Source organism: Erithacus rubecula, assembly GCF_903797595.1.
Source record: "Erithacus rubecula genome assembly, chromosome: 12".
Taxonomy (NCBI): domain Eukaryota; kingdom Metazoa; phylum Chordata; class Aves; order Passeriformes; family Muscicapidae; genus Erithacus; species Erithacus rubecula.
Genome location: NC_136664.1, coordinates 8,581,167 through 8,601,526, shown reverse-complemented (window position 1 = coordinate 8,601,526; position 20,360 = coordinate 8,581,167). Strand labels below are relative to the sequence as shown.

Genomic DNA, 20,360 nt, shown 5'->3' with positions numbered 1-20,360 from the left:
AAGAGCCACTGAGTGCTCTGAGGTGCACTCTGGCCTAGTGATGCTGGAGGTTTAGGCACTGAGCAGAAGAGATGCCCTTCCACAGAACATGCCTGGGCACAGCTTGGGTGTGCTCCAGACTGCTGCATGGCCAAGGGCACTGACAGATGCCTCAGCCCAAAGTGAACCCACTGAGAGCTTGCAAATGGGAATTAATTCCTGGGGGGTCGTGTGCTATAACTAAAAACTGACCTGTGTTGTGAATAACTACTATAAATCACTTAGTCTACTGACCTAGAAAGATTAGCACTTTTCAATGAGGGGGTCAGTACTTGTGGTCGGGTGACACAGGTTGGTCGCCTGCAGCACAGCAAGAAATCTGGATAATTTCTGTCCTAGAGCAGCTCTGTGGCTGAAGCACAGGCCAGGGATATGGGTTCATTGCCTCTGTTATGGCAATGAATAAACAGATATTTAATCTCGGAACTGTTTATGTATCTTTAAATGATTAAAAGTATTTGTTTGATAACCAGTCACACCTAGATGTGAGTCAGATGGGACAGACTGACACTCTGTTAAGATTAGAGATGTTCCTTATATTATTTAATTCTCTTATTGTCCTCTAAGATGATTTCTGCTATCACATGTTCGTTTGTGTGCCACTTGGTTATTTGATTGGATGTTTTCTTTTTTGCTACACTTTTGTGTGTTTGAAGTGGATGCTGCAAGCTGGGTGCACTCTCAGGATGCAGCTCAGTAATGACACTCCAGCTTTTATTGTGTTCCAAGACTAACAGCAGTATGGTGACAGCTGGGCAAGTTTGTTTATGCTTTCCCAAATGTCAGAACAAGGAGAAAGCCATCAAGGCTTTATACTGAATGCACGTCATTTGTAAAATATGAAAACACTGCAAAGCTGAGTGGGACTCAAAGTCCTTTAGCTAGGATTTATGGGAGAAAAAAAAAAAAAAAAAAGGCATTTTCTAATATTGTGTTCCATTGTATTAATGACACATTCAAAAGTGTAAAATTTCAGAAAAAAATGGAGGCATGTATGGCAAGCTTGCATAATTCTATAAATAAGTTCAACAAAATTATTTTCTAAGGTTACTTTTTTCTCATTCTGTCTCGAGGCCAATGATAAGCATAATAATTGACTTCATGGTTGATATTTTTATTCACAGGCTGAACTGATGAGTTGAATGAGGTGTGTACTCAGGTACCCAGTGGTAGAGCATCAAGAGGGGTTATTAGCACTGCTGTGGGGGTAGCAAACAGAGAAGCTTTGCTCTCCCAGGCCCAAGAGTCTTGTCTATGTTTCCCAGGAGCAATAAGCTTAGGGAGTCTTCTAGAAGTTCTGGGCATCACCTTTGTACTGCTTTATTTCCATGGTGCCCATTCCAAGTGAGGGAAGGGTTCATTACACACAGGCACTGTGTTGTCTCTTTCAGGTGTGTGTGAATAACCTTCACTCCTGAGGCAAACCTAGAGAGATTTTGCATAAGCACCTCATGAATGCTTTATTCAGGTGAGAGGAAAGAGCAGATCAAGATCAGGCCAGGGGACGGAGTGCAGTAAGAGCTCTTTGAGCTTCTCTGCTGTGTTTACCTAAGGCCACCTCCCTCCTGAGGTACCAGGTGAGAACATGCTTTTTCCCACATGCATGCCCTTCAGTTATTTTGTTGAGGTTTCTTTGTGAACAAGGAGTATCCAGAAAGTCTCCAAGGTTTGCCACTTTGCTTTTTATCAGGCATGTGGCTGACTGCATTGGTTTGAAGAAAAATGTGTGCAATGCTTCTGCAGTGTCCTATTACTTCACACTTTTGCACAATTTCTATGTGTTTTCTCATGCTCTGGCATAGGTCCAGGCATGGAGGCTCAGTCACAGTAGGGACAAGCCTGAACTTGAATCTAAGGTCAAGAAAAATAGTCCTTTAGAGCTGTTAGCTCTGTGCTGACTGGTGGTGAAGCAAATTAAGTGCTAGGAAAGGATGGAGCCAAACCAGATGGTTGATGCATAAACCTATGGTTCATCTGTGCTTAGATTACTGCTTTTCTCATCTCAGCATATGAGATGAGCATCTGGAGAAGGTAAAACAGGTTGATATAGGGTGTGGAAAATTTCTGTATTGGGAATAAGTCAGAAGACTGAGAAATATAATAGAAATGTATAAATATGATGCTGTGGAGAGGAATCAGTTGTGTTATCTCCCTTTAGTACAAATACTAGAGGCCACCTGTGAAATTACTGGGAACTAGATGAAAACAGATGGAAGGAACTAGCAAGAGAACAAAGCTCATCAGATTCAGCCAGCTGGCTCAGCTGCAAGTACCTGGAGGCAGGGGAAACAAAGGACAAGCATCACACACTTGTCCTGTTCTCTGCTGTGCCTGACTGCTCATGGCCACTGCTGAGGGTGGGACAGGAGGCTGGATGGACCTTTGGGGCCCTTCTGGCTGAGCTGTGCCTGTCCCAGGAGGCAGAGCAGGCACAGGAGCTCTGCTCACCCAGCCTGGCAGCCCAGGCACACGTCCACAGCCAGCAGAGCAAGGTCACAAGATTCTGTGACATGGCAGTGTAGCTCTGATCTGCAGCTGGTGCTGACAGCTCTGAATGTTCCCCTGCAGGGTGGCAGGAGTGAAAAAAGGGTTTAAGCTAATGCCAGGGCCAGATCCCAAAGATAGCCCAGGCTGCGGTCACCTTGGTGCCACATCATTCTGCCCCGCCGAGCACATTCAGCTGGGCTGATAAGCAGAGCCAGCCAGGTCCTGCTGTCACAGCCCTGCTGCGTGCCTGCAGCCTGCAGGTGAAGGGTCACCTCATATTCCAGTCCCCAGCCTCTCCAGCACAGATGATTCCAACTTAACATTTTCGCAATCGAGATAAATATTGACCAGGCAATGAGAAACACCTCCTCCTTTTCATCTGTGCTTGGGATGACTCCTCCGTGGAAACAAAATAAAAACTGCAGCTGGCCTGACAGCTGCCAAAAATGTGAGTGGATTAAAAATAATTTCTCTTCATAAAATATCTCTTTTGATAAAATATTTATTATAGAATATTATTTCTCATGATAGAATAATTATTGACAAGGGTGTAACACTAATATAGAGACTCTCATCTCTACTCTAGAAATAACTGCTTGATAGACAAAAAGTAAAGCACATCAAAAAAAAAAAAAAAAAAAAAAGCCACCACAAAAAAAGCCCAACCAACCAAAAACCCAACACAACAGTAACAACAGAACATGAACTAAAGTAATTCAAGCAAAAATACACCTGAAACAGAAATCATATGTTTTTATAGAGTAGCTGGGGATGAGAAACAAGGGAGATATTTCTATTGAAATCTCTCCAAAAGCAGAAATACAACTTGAACAAGATCTTGGGAAAACTGGATTTTAATCTAGTACAAGATGAGTATGTATATTGACAGATAACTTAGCACTGTACATCTGTTTCACTGACCTATGTTCAGCTTTAAGCTTTGACATGTGCAAAAATGAGTGTCTGTCAGTTAAATGTGGAATTACACAGATTGTGATGTATTTCTAAACCAAATGCTTTGGGGAATTAGTTACTGAAAGGCTTTATTCTTCTGCAGAAATCCTGCCTCTTTCTTACCTGCAAATCCACCGTGCAAAATTTTTTCAGACCTCACAGTGAATATTTTTTATGTTCCTAAGACACAGAAATGACCTCAGAATATATGTGTGTGTTTCAAAAGAGAACATGCAGTTTAACAGGAAGTAACAGCTCATTTTGCTCTCCAGCCACCTTAAACTAAACTAGAAACAGCTGTCAATTACAGGGGAGAAGCCTGACCTTTGAAATAATTTTGTTACACTTCAATGCATTATTATATTGTTATTGTTATTATTGCTGTTATTGTTATATATTGGCAAAGTGATAAGACCGTCTTTGTAAAAGATACTGGTTCACCCAGTTTTATGCAGAATAGTGCCAGGGGACTTCAAACTTCACTCCTGGCAGTCAGTGTTGGAGCTACTGTGAAGGGAAATTGGGGTCGAAGGAAATGTCACTTCAATTGACCTTTTAGCATGCATGGAAGGACTCTTAAGAAGAAAAAACTTGCGTGCAAAAAGCACTTAGAACTTAGACTCTTAAAGTTATGGCAGAAAGGAAATGTTGCAAGTCAGGAATATCAGATTGGCTCGCCTGGATCCAAGCAGCTGCTACCTCTGATAGAATCAGGTGCTTAAGAGGAAGATGAAAATGGACCCTGATGGTAGGAAGCTGCAGGATAACTCTAGTTCAGTCCTTTTCTAAACCTTCACAGCTAAAAACTATTGTGCTGTGCTTCAGAAAATCTTCTTTTTCTTTGACAAAGTAGAATATGTTGGCTGGGTAGCTCTAGGTGCCCTTAGCTGTACATGTTTCAAAGCCTTTCAGGAAAGCTACAAAATCCTTTATCTTGATTAAGTGATTCTTGGTAAAGTAGAGAACACCGAAGTTGGATTAAAGAGCTGCTGAAAGGCTTAAGCTGTGGCAAAAAATGAATCCAAGAAACTCCAAAGGCTTGCTGCAGCCCTGCTTATGAAAGTTTGTGTTACTGAGTTAAACGAGCTCATGGCATCACATGCTCCTTTGCCAACTTTGAATTACTCACTTGTAAACTACAGTTTTGCCCTAAGGGAAAGTATGTACAGAGAAGATGCTCAGTGCTCACAGTTCAGCTGCACCTACTACTCTCAGTTTTCTTCTCTATTAGTTATTCCACTCAAGAAACAATGAACATTAACTTTTATTGGATATTTTGTGCTTTGGGATATATGCACACACCACAGTACTCTACAGCAGTTTATTAAATTAATCAGTTGCTAAATGCCCATGTAAACTAAAAGAACATAACTAAACAATGACTGTAGAAGCAAAAGGCTCTAGAGAGCCTTCTGCAGCTCTCCAGAACTCATGTAAATATTTTGAATATATTGACATTTAGATAAAAGGAAAATTCCCAACCAGTTTCATGTGTAGTTTAATCTTTGACTAGGTCATGGCTGCTGTTTGTTTGACATGAAAAAGTGTGTGTTTACTTTTTTCCCCAAAACATCCATGTTGAGCTCATGATGGAGGTCTGGGGCAGAGCTCATGAGCTGAGCTTTCCTCTGCCTGTGGCATTTGGGGAAGGAAGAATCTGTAAAGATCCAGACCTGGGAAACACACATGGCTGTAGGCCCTGGAGCCTAAGGACTGCACCTCTTTGCATCCTACTAGTTTTTGAAAGGAACCATGTGTGCTGGGAAGTAGAAAGCGCCCTAGACTTGGCTATGATCCAGCCACCTGAGGAGGGAAATGGTGATCCTGGCCCATTTTCTGAGGAAATGCCTGCACAGCCACTTGGCATTCTACTGCTTCTCTACACGGATGCTTCACATGTAAACTATGCTTGAAAATATCCACTGCTGCCTTCCCATATTGTACTGGGAATGTTTATTTCAGGGTGTGCTTACAGGGGCTCTCCTGAGCACTGCCAATGCTGTCTGCATTGTCCCTAAGCCTGGACAGGCAGGAGATGTGGAATGTCCCAGTAAGGCACTGGAGTGCACACTGTGAGCTGTGCACAGGTTCTTGCTCAGAGCAGCCAAGGGGGTTATTGTGAATGCAGACAGCAGAGCTTCACAGCCCTCCTGGGTGCTCTGACTGACTGCCACCTCCCCAAGCTGATTTCTTAACACTTGTTTTTAGGACAAGGTTGTGGAATGGCTGAAGCCCCTGGCCAGTGGAGGGTGGTGAAAATCTTTGGTTTCATCTCATTGCTGTGGGAAGACAACCCTCTTCAAACAGATGGGGAATGATTTCAAGGTAATGAATTGAAAGCAGGGAAAAACAAAAGTCACCATCTTAAAATAGTTCCAGCAAATTGCAAGGTTTTTTTTTTTTTTTTTACTTTTCTCAAACAATTTTGCAAGTTACTAAGATAAAACCATTTCAATCATTTATGTGGCTGGGAGGTCAATGCTACTGTGAACAACAAAAGGGTGCAGTGAACCTTCACTTCTCTTCCCTTGGACCCAGCTGCCTAAACAGTGCAGAAAGGGGTATGAACACTTAGCAGATATGGCCTTGGCAGGGACATGGGAAAGCTAGGACATGTGGTCTGGTCCAAATCTTTCTTTAGAGGAAGCCATGTGAAAGCACAAACACATGTAGGAAGTCACAAGTTTAACCGAGAGCAGAACTGGGTCTCATATTTGCAGAGTTGCCTAAACTGCTTTTTCTAGCAATGGTCTGGGATTCCCCAGGCTTTTTTACCTCTGTCATTTAGCAGAGCACGTCACATATCTCAGACATCTAACTGCTCTCAGAGGTGGTATGGCCACAACTTGCTGCTTCTCACTGGGGACTGCCACAACATTTACAAGGAACATCTTGCTGATGTGGTCTGGGTTGTGGTGCTGGTGACAGATGGAGGTGCTCTCAGTCAAAGCAAAAAAAGAAACCAGGTAAACTGTCATGGTATTGATGTGAAACAAATTATTATCAATACATATATGGGTCTTAGTTTTGGTACACAAGCTATCATATAGCTTCAAGTGTAAGCTTTTCTGGGTGATAAAGGTGGAGAGGCTGAGGCAACAACAAAGTGAAGCTGGGATTTAGGTTCTGCACAGAGACCATATAAAACATAAATACTTGATCAAATTTTCCAGCACTTGATCTTGTATTCTGTCTTAGATTAAATGATATGCATTCTGTGTATAAGTGAATGGAACACTTAATATTCTCTTAGGCAGGAAAATACCCAGAATTTTAGATTTCTGTTTTAGCATATTTGAGAGCAACACCAAAGCATCAAAGCCCTACTGTGGCCCATGGAGGATCACACTGGGAGTGTTCCTCTCATTATGAAAAACCAACAGAACATGAAGTTCTAATGGGTGAAACAATGTAGTTTGTCAGGATAATTTATCACAGAGTCTGGTACACCTTAAGGCTGGCTAGAGGGAAGGGTGGGTCCTGGAGAGGTGCTGCAGCAAAACAATCAATTCTGACACCAGGGCTTAAACTCCCCCAAATCAGGAGGCAGCAGAATCAGGGCTATCTGACAGGTTTCATGAGTAGAAGATAGGCAGGTAGAGCTTACATAACCTGAGATGAAAAGTCAATAAATAACGAGGCAATTTCTTTCTAAGGAAGTAGGGCTTGGTTCAGGTGCAAAGTATTCCAGTGCAGTGTTATGGTTATGGCTTTGTCCATAAATGTGTGCATCAATTCAACGGCTTTGTCAGTTCAAGAAAAAAATAGAAGTGAATTGCATAAGTTTGTAGGTCAAGGGCTGGCTTCAAGGCCAACTACAGATTGCTCAATTACTTCTTCTAGAAAGTTTATCCAAAGTGTTGGGCTGAATCATTTGTTTGCAGTCAAACAACACAAAGAGAAACAGTTACTTTGATATATGACTATTCCATGTGATGTGTTTCTTGGGATATCAATAAAAAAAGAAGACCTCAAATTGCTGTGTTCAGTGGTTTTATTGTACAAGCAAATAAAGGACAGTGGGTGATTGTACATGAACATTTACCTGTAAAGAACTGTACTGTGCACAAAACTATGGGAGAGCTTGTGTTTTTAGAAAGACATTCTGATTTTATTTGCAAAGGTAATAGAGATTCTAGTTTTATAAATTCTGGTAGGAAATAGAGAGGATCTCCTATTTTTTACAGAGAGGGCAACTTTATTTCTGCAGATTTGCACACATAGGAACTATTTCTCATTTTCCTTATTGCAAAGCCAGCCAAAGCATCATATGTGGTTTTGTCTTGTATCTATGGTACCAGCAAGTATGGACTTGAACATCTTTGTTCTGCAATGTTTGACACACAACGCTGCAACATGTTGAAGACAGATCTGAAAAACCTAGTAACAGGGCACTCTTAAATCACCTAACCAAACAAATGCCTTATTTTCTCTGAAAGCTTAATTTTTCCATGGTTGACATGGACACATTGGTTACATGCCAATAAATATCTGAATAATGCGTATAAAAGGCTTTGCTGTCAAAAAATCAGTGTAAGTTATTTAAGAGCTCTGTGCAAATGCTTGGATAAAGGCCCAGGAAACTTGAGAGTCCTTACCCCTCTCTCTCCACCCCCCTTCAGTCTGACAGCATTTACTGAGTCAGATTTTTTCAAAGGATTGACTGGTAACTAAGCTTTAAGTGAAACAATGGCTTCACATTTATTAAAACAACTTATTCTGGTGGAATTAAAATAGAGTATTATATTAAATATTCTGCTCTGATGGGGTCGTGAGGGTAGAGAAATCCTTCTCATGAACAGCTTTTAGATCACATGGATGAAAGTATGCATCTTAACTGTGTATCAGCAGTCCTGATTTCCTGGAAATTGTGGTTTCCAAACAGATGGCCCCAGAGATAAACATGTGCTGCATTTACTACTTGAACTGAACACTCTGGCATAAAACTATTTCATTTGTGAAGGGCACTTTAAATTTAGCAAGCCAGATCGATTATTCCCTGAATTGAGTAAGATACCTTGGATGAACACCCTGATGAGTTCTAAATTTTATGGAAGCAGTTTGACTCATTTTACTGCAACTGTGCAAAAGGCTTATAACACTTTATCTCACTGAAGAAAAGGAAATACCAAGTGAAATAAATTTTTTTCAGACCCACTATATATCTGTGATGTCCTGAGGGTTAAAAATGGAAATATTTGTTCAGTGCAGGACTTTTGACAGGCATGGGTCTGTAAGGCTGCTTTTGCGGTAGTCACATAGTCAGCTGAACATTACTAAGGAAGCTTCTCTACATCATTCATTCAGGAGCTGGGAAGGGAAATATTCCTGCTGACTCACGCTTATTGGTATTTTCCTTGCTCCTCCTCCAGTCATTTTGGCTCCTCCTCTCTGCTCTTGCTGCTGGTTGCCTACTATATTTAAACAGCTGTCTTAGAGCAGAGAGAGGATTCCAGGCTTGTAGTTTGGTGTGCTGTCCTGACTGTACAATCACTTTCATAAAGATCCCACCTCTCATCAGACCTGCTGCTAAAGGTAAGAAGGCTCCAAATAGGTACAGAGAGCTCTGTCTGCTGTACCCTGACATCAGCTTCTGAGTATCACAGGGGTGTTTCTATAAAGGTGTTCTTACGTATCACAAAGTTGAATTTTTCCCACATAGTTTAATTGTGTCTCGTGGGTAACTGGCCTGACATGTAAGAGTGATGATACAAGGAGAGAACAACTTCTGAAACTGTGGGGAAGTATAAAATGTAAAAACTGTCAAGATCTCTGATTTTTTTTTAAAAGTATTAATTAATTAAATACCAAACTGGTGAAACAAGTGAGTTGATGAGGAAATTAAGCTGAAGAAAACTATTGTTGCATTTATGTTAGAATTATTCTTTAAAACTGAAAGTTGTGGTACCTTGTTTATCTCCCCAGTTATGCCCTGACTGCATTGCCCTCTTGAACTGCCCCCATGTGCTGCTCAGGCCACACTTGGTGGTTCTCACTTCAGCAATACCTCATGGCTGTTACAGGGAGAGCTGTCTGCATATGGCTGATGTAACCTGCCTTTTTTATTTCTCCAAGGATCACAGAGTGTCCTTGTCTTGCTAAGTGTATCTTTGCTTTTTCATTTGCTCACTTTAAACCTGTTTCAGGCTTGCAGCCTGGAGCCAGTGAGAGCCACACTGCCTGAGTTTGTGAGTTATAGTCCCTCTAGACATGGGGCTGTGTCAGGAAGGTATGCAGAGCTTGGCTCAGAGCGAGCTGGGTGCTTTTCAGCCAGAAACAATTATGTAACATCACGCAGACACTGGAATGCTTTGGAAGCAGCAAGAAGCCAAGTTGTGAAACTTGCTGCATTCTCCCAAATGAAGGGAAGGAAAGGGACATCTATTCAAAGTAGGAAACTCAAAGCAGGAGCCAAGCTCAGTGTCACTTAAGCTGACTAAGTGTGAGTGCCCAGCAGCCTACACTACATAAAAGGAGGGTGAGAAGAGCAGTCTTAAGTTTCTTGCTGTCTCAGGCTTTTTCCTGGTGCTAACTAGTTCAGTGTAGATTTACAATGAACTTCAATGTTCAGTTGCTTTCCAATGGCTCCTGCAAGAACAGGCTTTCCTCTGCTACACTGTATTAGCTGCCCAGGTTATGAAGTGTAGGAGTCTAAGACTAAAAAAAAAAAAGAAGAAAAAAGTAATTAAAATAATCCACCTTAACATCTAATGGCAGGAAAAGTGAATGTTTGGCCTGAAACTAAAATGCCTGACATGCTCTGAGTTCAGTTTTACCCCCAGAAATCAGACCTTTAGCCTACAGGATGGGAATAGCTATAAACAGGTTCTGCACCTGATTCACTTTCTGCCCAAAAAGAAGAATTAATAGCTATGAATTATAGAAATGGCAGCTATAGGATGTGAAAGGGACTTTTTCCACTTAAGGAGAGATGCTAGGATGGTTAATCTTGTTGTGATAGAATTGTCAGTGTCAAATCTTCAGGTAGCACTGAATTGTCATTAAGGGTTTTGTGAACCCAGGTACTGAATAAATCCATGGTTACAAATGGTCACACATGCACAGATCCAGTTTCATCAGAATAACCATTGTGCTCCTCTAGCTATTAAAGTTTGGTTTAATTCCAGAAAATTCTCCTCTTTCATGTGTCAAAAGGTAGAGAGTGTAGGGGGAGGGTGAGAGGAGCAGGGAGTTATCAGCAAGCGAGCGGCTGCTGCCCCTGTGCTTTATCAGGGTGGGGAAGGGTGGCAGTGTGCAATGGCCAGGAGCCAAGCAACCTTCCTCTAAAGCAAACAGGACTGCCAGGCTGTCTTCTCCTGCCTTGGGCCTTTCTTTCCCCTTCAGGCTCCCCCCTAAAAATGCTGGCCCACAGTGGCATCACTTTGTGCTCCCTCCTGCAGCTTGCAGGCTGCTCATTTGTGTGCTGGCTCTGCTGCTGCCCTGCAGCTGCTGCCATGGGCTCTGCTGGGTTGGTTCAGCACTCCTTGCTTCCTTCAAAAACCCCACAGATGTGCATGCAGTTTTTCCATGCATGCTGCTGCAGGGAGCTGTGGAGCAGAGACCTGGAAGATCCTGCTTTCCTCTCGCAGGCTCCCAGTAGTTTAACAGAAATAAGGTGTGTACTCTGTGTGAGGAAAAATTGGTAAGAACTTCTCTTCTTGTATAATGCAGTCATGGAGGGGGGTTATTTGTTATTACGGAGAAGAAACTTCTGCTAAGCTGCAGCTGGATTCTGTAGTTTACTGTCACACCAGTGTCCTGCTCCTTTGGCATTCCCAGGTGCTGGTGCTGAATTCTACCAATTGCAGCTCTGGAGCTTTGTAGGGAGGAATTATTTGAGGGTAAACTTACACCACAGTCTGCTGAAGGTGGTGCAGGTTTTGGTTAATGTGGCAGCACCTACCCAAAAGGCTGGGGAGATCCTTGGGTGGCTGGGCTGTGCTCCCACAGCTTCCAGGGCTGTGGGAGCCTTAAGGAGAGTTCATCTTCTGCAGTGAGTGCAACTGCATTTGAGTCCCAATTAAATTGAGAACATAAGCTTCGTTGAGATCCAACTCTCTTCAAAGCTAAATGCTTCAAATTACTTAAATGAGAAAGCACAACTATAATGTATTTTAAGTGGTTCATGCCCTGCCAGGCAAAATACATGAGAGTCTTAGACTAATGCTTAGTTAAGTAGTAACAGGCACCCAGTAAGTGTTGCTAAACTGTGATCCAAAAACTTGGAGAAGGCTGCTAGTTTTGAGTTCATCTTGTCAGCTTTATGTGATGACCCAGTCCCTTGGAGTAGAGCTGTACATTGGTGTGTGTGTGAGAACTGTCACATCCTTGAAAGCAAATGCACTCAGAGCACTCCTGCTGCAGCCTGGAATCTGCCAATTGTAAACTCACTGCTGGTTTCCTGGCTGCCCATTCAGTCACCAGGCTCCTGCACTTCTCTGGAGCTGCTGTGACGTAAATGTCAGGCTCAAAGAGGGGCATGACACTGGTAGGGAGACATCTGCTGCAATTCCTGTGTCAGAGGCAGTGATGTGCCAGGCCTTATGGAACTGTGTTGGGCACTTGCCAGACCTTCCTGCACTTGGAAAGGGTGTGGAGAGCGTGCCCTACTGGACAAAGCTGTGCCAGTCTGTGGATTTTGGATTAACTTTCCAAAATGAGAATAAGGTTTTTATAAAAAAGCGTATTTTCTGTGGAATAATTAAAAGCTTATGCTGAATTTCAGAAATCTCATGTTTATTGTGGTAAAAATAACTTCTCTAGGTTACTGACACTAGAGTTGAATTCCAAGGACAACTAAATAAGTTGTTGTTTGACATGGTAGGATTCCTGCAGGAATGATAAAAACATTCACTGTTCATTGGGTGTCTGAATAATTATTAGATTAGATTATTAGATTAGATTCCACTCTAATGACACCTTATCTCCAAGATAACTATGATGCATATTTTGTTCAAAGACTTGTTACTTGCTTGTTCACACCCAGAACTCTCCATTTTCTAGAAAATTAAGAAAGAATTAAACTAGCATTTCTCAAAAAACCTATAGTGATAGGATGGTACCTATTTGAAAATGCAACCAGAAGATTTCCAGCCCTTGGGCAGAAGCCTTGAGTCAGGTTTACTTTACTTATCAGTAAATGCACAAGTTATTTTTAAAAATGTTTGTGATAATGATGCATTTTTTAATAGAGTATGGTCAAAAGTGAAGTTTCTATTAACAAGCTGCAACACTTCATTTAATGTAGTCAGAGGGTTCCTAAAATTGCCACCTGTCCTGGAGTAACTGGAATTCATGTCTGAAAAAGAAAGATAATTGTTCTCTCCCCCTTTTGAGGAGCATAATCAGAGAATCATCCTTTGATTTTGGAGCCAGGAGGAGAAAAAGATAATGAGGTCTGTCCTGAGTGTGGAAGTGCAATGTGACAGTCTGCAATGCAAGGGTAATACTTTAGATTAGCCTGAGTTTGAGAGCTGGAGAATAACTTGTGGGGTTTTTCTGATTTGTTTTCTTGTGGATTTTTTTGTCAAAAAGTGCAAATAATTCAAAACATATTTGTTCCAGCAGGTAGATTCCAGAGCAGAAATGCTTCCAGATGGGAAGATGTATCCATTAGTGACCAGACCCCCAAATAAGAGTGGGCTCAAGACACTGCCTGTTGTGATCATAGGTGAGCCTTCTCCTGCCAGCACTGCAGTGCTCTCTTGTGCTGTTGTTGCTTTGGACTTGCTGCCTTAAACTTCTGTTCCAGTTCCATGTGTTTTCACTCAAACCAGAATTTTCTGATTACTGTTTCTGCATCCTTTCCCAAACTTCCTATAATACTATAAGAGAGAGACCTCTAAGAGCTGTGAGAAATAAGGACAAATTTGACAAATTAAAACACATGCCTATTTTTAATGGTAAAATTGGTAACATTTTGAGCATCAGTTCATCTGAGCCTGCTTTTTCTCTGCTGGATATTTGGAAATATTTGAAACCTTTTCAGTACCGATAGTTAATCAGCTTGCTGTGATTATTTGTAGTGCTTGAATTAAAGGTAGGTTTGTGTGAGTTTTTTCACCATTATGTCTGTTTAGAAAGTAATAGAGATGCTGTTAAAGTTCCTTGAAATTTTTCACCTATTTATTTTAAAGCATGAGTGAGCTATGATGATTTTGTACAGATTTAACAGACTCATAAAATGCAGTTTTCTACCAGTTAAAAAACCCAGGTTATATAGTAACTGTCTTGCCTCCCTTGCAAGAGGGATCTTTGCAGTGGGAGGAGATTCTTGGAGCACAGTAATGATGTCAGTGCCTTCCCCTGTGACCAGCCATGAGCTGTCAGCTGTTGGACCTTGTTCACCTGAGCACGTTCATGCCTCCAGAGCTGGGCTCCCTCCTTATCTGGCATTGAATCCAAAGCACCTGAGGCAGCTGCTCCAAAGTTAGAGCCCTGCATAAATCACCCCTAATCCTTGCTAACAGCAGGTTTGACAAGGATACTCCTACCAGCAATCCTTGCCTGAGAGTGGCTTTGTGCTGCTCAGCTGTACAAGTCTCTAGGAGGGAAGGGAGATATTTTGGTACCTCCCTGGTGCACCTGTGCAGGGACCCAGGGTGGAGATGCCCCTGAAGGCTCAGCAGGAACAGTGTGAAGATATGCACTCTGAGGAGGCTGTTGGACTGGAGCAGCCCAGCTGTTTCACTGCAGCTGGACAACACTGCATAGAGATTCCAGCTACTCCCCCAGGCCCTGCTCCAGGAAGGCTGTGTGCTCCCTCAGCTCTGCTGGCAGCCTCGTGGAAGCAGCTGCATTGTAAAATAGCTTGAGCCTCAGATGTTCTTGTGGCCATCCATATCAAGCTTAGACATGGTTCAGAATAAATCCTCTGTGTGTTGTGCACTCAGGTGGTAAAGTTTAGCTTAGGTACCTCCTCCTACTTCCTAAAGCAAAGTAACCTGGAATTTGTTTTATTTTACTATAGCTGAAGTTTAGTTTGTTTTTAGTGTCTGTTGCTGTTGATTTTGGCTAACTTTCCTACAAGTGGAATATTCCAAACACTGACCTGCAGCTGCTGGTCCGTGCTCAGCACAGCAGCCTTTGTCCCCAGATGTGACATGTGCTGCCCTTCACATAGCTCACTGCCCTGGCCTCCCTCTCTGTGAGATCCTCAAGGATCAGCCTTTGCTCCAGTCACCCTTGCAGCATTGGCACTGTGTCAACAGGCTGCTGTCACTGGGTTCTCCTCCCCTCTTCGTCCTGCCCTGCCATGGTTGTTGGCCACACAGCAGCAAAGCCTGGGCAGCCAGACAGGCTGACAATTATAAATATATACACTGTAAAATATTAAACATGCTGGAGAACAGCCATGGGTAAACTCTCTACAGGCTGCTCTCACTGGGCTTTGGAGTCACATATATCTAGTTTTTTCCCTGGCTGTTGGGTGGTCAGCAAAGTTCAACCTGTTCAAAGTGCTGTATTCTGGGGATTTGTCTTGGCATGGCAGAGAGACTTTTTCCTTAGTACCCTGCAGTACCACAGTAGGGCTGCTTCCCCTTTGAAGGTGTCCTCAAGACCCATTAGTCAAAGCTGCTATGGACAAATATCCCTAAAAAAATGGAATTTCTTGCTGAGAAGAACTGGTTCCCCTTCACTTCAGTAGTCACTCTCTTTTCTGGATCTTGTATCCTGTTCACAGTGAACTACTCTGCACTGATGTGAAATCAGTGATCAGCTTCTAAACCTCTAATTTTAGAGAAATAACTCCATTCATCACCATGCTAGAGACTTCAAGCTTCAGGTCAGGGCAACCCCTGACTTAACCCTGTGTCTTTTCTGCAAGTTCTAAGTGCCTTGCAATGAAAATGGGAGAAAGTGAGAGGTAGAATGACTTCCCCAATTCCATCCAATAGGCCCATTGGAACAGGAAATCCCCTGTAGCAGTGAATTGGTCTGCATATTAAAAACACTTTTCAAGAACTGCTCTTTCTCCAGAAGTATAAATTCTTTTCCATTGTTTTTTCAGGGAATGGACCTTCAGGAATCTGTCTCTCATATTTGCTGTCTGGTTACACCCCTTATTTCAAAAGACACTCTCTTCATCCTCATCCTATTCTTCAGAGAAAACTGGAAGAGGCACCAGAAGTCTCTGTTTTGGATCAGGTTTGTATAAACAGTATGACATCCCAATAAAGTATCCTGGGGGTGTATCAAAAGTGATTACCTTGTTTGGATTTTCAAAGTAGACAGGCAGAATGAGCCTTAAGCAAATTTTGATTTGTGATCCACATGTCCTTTGTATGAAATGCAACATTGCTGCTGAGATCCTGGAGGCAGCCCTTGGGCAACAGCAGCTCTGTGTGCCTGTAAATGAGCTTCCAAGCACACCAAACCCACTGATCAGAGGTGCTGGAGTAACAAGCAGTCTGCTGCCTGCCAGTACATGCCCTTTGAGCATCTGGTCTTTGTCCCTCCAGGATTTGGAGTATCTGTCTGAAGGCTTGGAGGGACGATCCCACAACCCTGTGGCTCTCCTGTTTGATACTCTGCAGCGTCCAGACACAGACTTTGGTGGGACAGCAGAATCTGTGCTCACTTGGTGGCATGAGCCTGACAGAGCCATTCCCCACCTGGTCCTTGGCAGAAATGCTCCTGGAGGTGCCTGGCACGTAAGTGAATTGGAGCCAGCTGGGGTCTGGGTGTTGCGTCATAGCCAAATGTGCTGACTGGAGAGAGAAAAGCTCCTCTAAAATGCCAGTCAGCTGGTTACATTTCATATGTATAGTCTAATGAAAGTTTAAAAGAAAAGCAAGCAAGAGAGGCCTTTATATTCCCCATCTCTTGTTGTTCTTGGAGAACATGGATGGTTTCATCCATGACAGCAGATCAGAGGAAATTACTGATTTCATCATGTGTGCCATATTGAAACATAGAAAAGTTGTCTTTTGTTTTTTACATTTAAAAAGCAATTTTGCTCTGCTTCTTGTTCCAGTCTATAGAGGGCTCTATGATTACCCTGAGCAGAGGAGAATGGATGGGACTCCCAGACCTCCCTTTCAAGGAATGGTTAAAGCAAAAGAGAAGGTGAGATCATTTGTGGGATCATTTGCAAACTTTTTTAGAGAACCTGGAATGGACTTCTTGAATGTAGCTACCCATCTGTTATGGATGATTTTAGTGAGAAAAAGGACACCCTCCTACACCCCCAAACCAGTCCATTCTACATTGAGTGATTCAGATAAAGTTGCAGTGCTGCTTGGAATGTGTCCTTCTCCACACCCACTGAGGAGATGAATACATGACCATGAGTTCTGAGTAAATCTTGAAAGCATGGTCACCTGGCTTCTACTGCTGCCACCCCAAAGACAAATATAATCATTTCATCTACTGTGCATTCTCTGAGGTGCTGCTTCTCTTGACATGTGTCACAATTAATCCTAAGAAGTCCCAGAGTTAAAAGTTGAATGGAAGCACGATATTGGAGGAAGGCTTTAATAACCAAGCATGTTCTTGGGGTTGGGGTTAATGACAGAGAAAGCTACCTCTGTCCAATAGCTTCTGGACCTGACTGTTAGCTCTATATATCAGGAATAACTTTGCTGATGTTGGGGAAACTAGATCAGTCTTCTCTGGTAGTGCCAGGATAGATGGCTCTAGGATACATTCAGTGCAAGAGAGGACAAATTCCAGACTCTTACTTAACTGCTGCTTGACCTTTGTTTGTACTTTATTACAGAGGCCTCAGAAACAATAGAGCCACAGCAGAGGACATTGCTCAATATTACCAACACTATGTGATGAAGAAAGGACTGCAGAAGAATTTCAGATGTGGCACTGTTGTGACCTCTGTGAGGAAAGTCAGTGCAGAGAGCATCTCCAACCACACCCAGAAAGATCTGCAGGAGGGCAGTGGCTCACTCTGGAACTCTAATGAAAAAAGTACAGAGGTCTTCCAGGTGGATGGATTTTTCAAAACTCTGGAAGGTGATAAAGAGCCCTTCTCCATCTATGCAGAGAATGTGGTTTTGGCTACAGGAACATACGACAATCCTACCTGGCTCGGGGTCAAGGGAGAAAACCTTTCCTATGTCCACCACCAGCTGTCTGCCCTGGAAGAAGCAGTGAAGAACAACAGTGTTGGCATCATGTCAGATCCAGTCTTGATTGTAGGTGCTGGTCTGACAGCTGCTGATGCAATTCTCTTTGCTCACCATTGCAATATTCCAGTAATCCACGTTTTTCGGAGACGAGTCACTGACCCGGGCCTTATTTTTAACCAGCTGCCCAAAATGATGTACCCTGAGTACCACAAAGTGCACCAGATGATGAAAGAACAGACAGCTGCCTGTGCTGGGCCCTATGAGCACTACATCAGTTTCCCTGAACATCACGTGCTCTCCTTTGGCAAGGACAAGAAATGCATCCTGCAAGACAAGAATGGCTGTCAGAAAGCTTATAAAATATCCATGGCTCTTGTTCTGACTGGCTCAAACCCCAACCTCTCCTTTCTGCCAAATGATGGCATTGACTTGGCAGTGGACAGTGACCAGCCAGTCAACCCCAAGAGGAATCCCATAGATGTTGACCCATTCACCTATGAGTGCACTCAGGAGAAGGGGCTCTATGCTCTGGGACCTCTAGCAGGGGATAACTTCGTACGCTTTGTGCAGGGAGGGGCTCTGGCTGCTGCCAGCTCTCTCTTAAAGAAAGCCAACAAAAATCCCCCCTAACAAGAACCCCCATCCCTGTATTACCTGTACCTGGATGTATTGGTGATCTTTCCATGAAGCAGCAAATCATCTGATTTGTATATCCTCAAATCTAAAGGCCATTCCTGGTATTCTTCAAGGTTATATGGAGAGCTAGTAAGTTCTTGCTGAGTTATTTGAGCAGATTAATACAGGGTGAGTCCCACACACAGCAGTATCTTCAATTCCTAAGAATTCAACTCCTTTTCTGCATAGCTGTGCACAGCTACTGGGACTGAAGCTTGGGTCTGGGAAAGCAAGGGGCAAGATCAGAATTGCTCTTCTATCTGAAACCCTCCAGGTGACCAGAAATTGGATTGAGGAATCAATGTTAATTATTTTCAGGTAGCAGGACCACACCACTGTGTCTGTTGGTGTCTTACAGTGTTTTGTCATGAAACAAAGTAAACTGACCTGGTTTTACTCACTCCTGTGGTTTGGCTGTATGTTAGGCCAGAAATCACTGCCAGGTGCTGCAGGTACCTCTTTGGCACATGGAGGGGCACTCTGCAAGTAAAAGCTGACATACATTCAAAACTGTGTTGTCTCACTGACACCAGCTACAAGTAATATATTATTTTTGTAAAAAAATCAAGAGATTCCTCTGATGAGTTCTTCTCCTTCCTGAGAAGAAATGGTACTGATTCACAAATAATTGGTTTGCCATCTTGTAGCTTCCTCCTTTCTAAATACTAAACCTGTGACAGCCAAATTCTTGGCAGCTGCTGTAGAGTCAAGCAGCACTAAAGGGGAGCTGCAGGTCTATCTTGGAAGTGCCCACATACTGTATGGGGCTTCTGCTGCATAGAATATTCTGGAAAGGTGCAATATGTTATATACTGGGTGAATTACTAATGTATTATGTTTTTTAAAAAGCAATATTATTTGTTTTTAAGGGGGGAAATGGCACGGTCACTTTTTGGTAGCTTTATGCTGTATCTATATGTATATCAACTCTTTATACTGTTTTTCTAAAAGATTTTTATTGGCAGAGTATTTTGTGACAGTCTTTCAGTCTGTTCTGAGCTGGGGTGGATGGCAATGGTGCCTTATGCTGTAAGCAGCATTCTCAACAGACGTACAGGGGCTTTCAAACCTCTCCCAGGAAAAATCACAGTCATAGTTAATTTAATTTTATGTAAAGACAGACTCTTCTCCCTGTGCTGCACTGAAACTCACTGACATCACAAGTGTCTGAAAAACTGAGTGGGATGAGACATCTGTAAATGAATTGGCCTCAAGTTGTGATGAGGGAGGGGCTTGTCTGTGATGTTACTGTATCACACTTGAATAATTTTTCTGACTGATTATTCTTGTATGAAACATCCCAATAAAGTGATTTCAGACTTACCTTGTGTTTGTTTTAATTCTGAATCTCTGAGAGAGAAGACCTAATGAACTGTTCATCACCATCATGTCCCTGCTGAGTACAGGGCATGGTGTGTGCCTGCTGAATCCTTCATCCCTCTGTTCCTTAGGAGGACCCTACTGTGAATTTCTCTCTATGTATCTTTGGCTCTCCAGTAGGATGAGGAACTTTGTAAAGTGCCATGCCTGTCTCTTGTGATGCTCAGACAAAGCCAAACCAGGCTCTTTGCCAAGTTTGTTCTTGCCTGGGGGATCTTACATCTCTTTCCTGTTCACCTGCTCTCTCCTCCTGTCTGCAGAATAACCCCAGATTTCAGCCTAGACCAGTAAGTCAGTTTAGACAGTTTAGACCAGAAGGGACATTTGAAGGTCTCAACTCCAACCCCACTAAAATTAGAAGTTGCTCAGTTAGTTGCTCAGTGTCTTGTTGGGGAAAGCTTTGAATATTTCCAGGATAGAGATGGCGCCATAGACATTGATTGCCCAGTTCAACATTTTACCACCTTTGTTGTTGAGAATTATGGGGTATTTTATTAAGAGTTTAATTGTCCCTATTGCAGCTTATCTACTGCTTCTAGGTTTGATGGGTTTGGCTTTTTTCACTGCACAGCTCAGAGTAGTGTGTCAATGTGTTAAAATATCAATACTCACCCTTCTCTGCAGGCTGAGACTGAAGTGCCCTCAGCATTTTCTGCACACAGAAGAGTGGAGGGAATGAGTTTCCTGGTCTGTGTCCTTGCTCACTGGCCAGAGGGGTGGCAATGCCTCAGGGCTCTCTTT

The 20,360-nt window shown here is 42.8% G+C and overlaps 1 protein-coding gene across 2 annotated transcripts; it reads left to right on the top strand.

The window, feature by feature from the left end:
* The first annotated feature begins 8,422 nt into the window (after positions 1 to 8,422).
* Positions 8,423 to 19,562, top strand: OSGIN1 (oxidative stress induced growth inhibitor 1). 2 transcript variants are annotated; one of them, XM_079315832.1, is made up of 6 exons: positions 8,423 to 9,015; positions 13,048 to 13,150; positions 15,491 to 15,627; positions 15,942 to 16,133; positions 16,457 to 16,548; positions 17,201 to 19,562. In XM_079315832.1, exons 2-6 carry the CDS (start codon positions 13,066 to 13,068, stop codon positions 18,192 to 18,194), a joined length of 1,500 nt encoding a protein of 499 aa, XP_079171958.1. In that variant the 5' UTR covers positions 8,423 to 9,015; positions 13,048 to 13,065; the 3' UTR covers positions 18,195 to 19,562. The 2 variants fall into 2 exon arrangements, with proteins under 2 accessions (XP_079171958.1, XP_079171957.1); XM_079315831.1 differs by having other exon boundaries at positions 8,884 to 9,015; positions 13,045 to 13,150.
* Positions 19,563 to 20,360: the final 798 nt, after the last annotated feature.

Coding starts and splice junctions, on each gene's coding strand:
- OSGIN1 (XM_079315832.1), top strand. CDS start 13,066: ATGCTTCCAGATGGGAAGATGTATCCATTAGTGACCAGACCCCCAAAT. Junction 13,151..15,490: donor ACTGCCTGTTGTGATCATAG/GTGAGCCTTCTC, acceptor TTGTTTTTTCAG/GGAATGGACCTTCAGGAATC. Junction 15,628..15,941: donor AAGTCTCTGTTTTGGATCAG/GTTTGTATAAAC, acceptor TTGTCCCTCCAG/GATTTGGAGTATCTGTCTGA.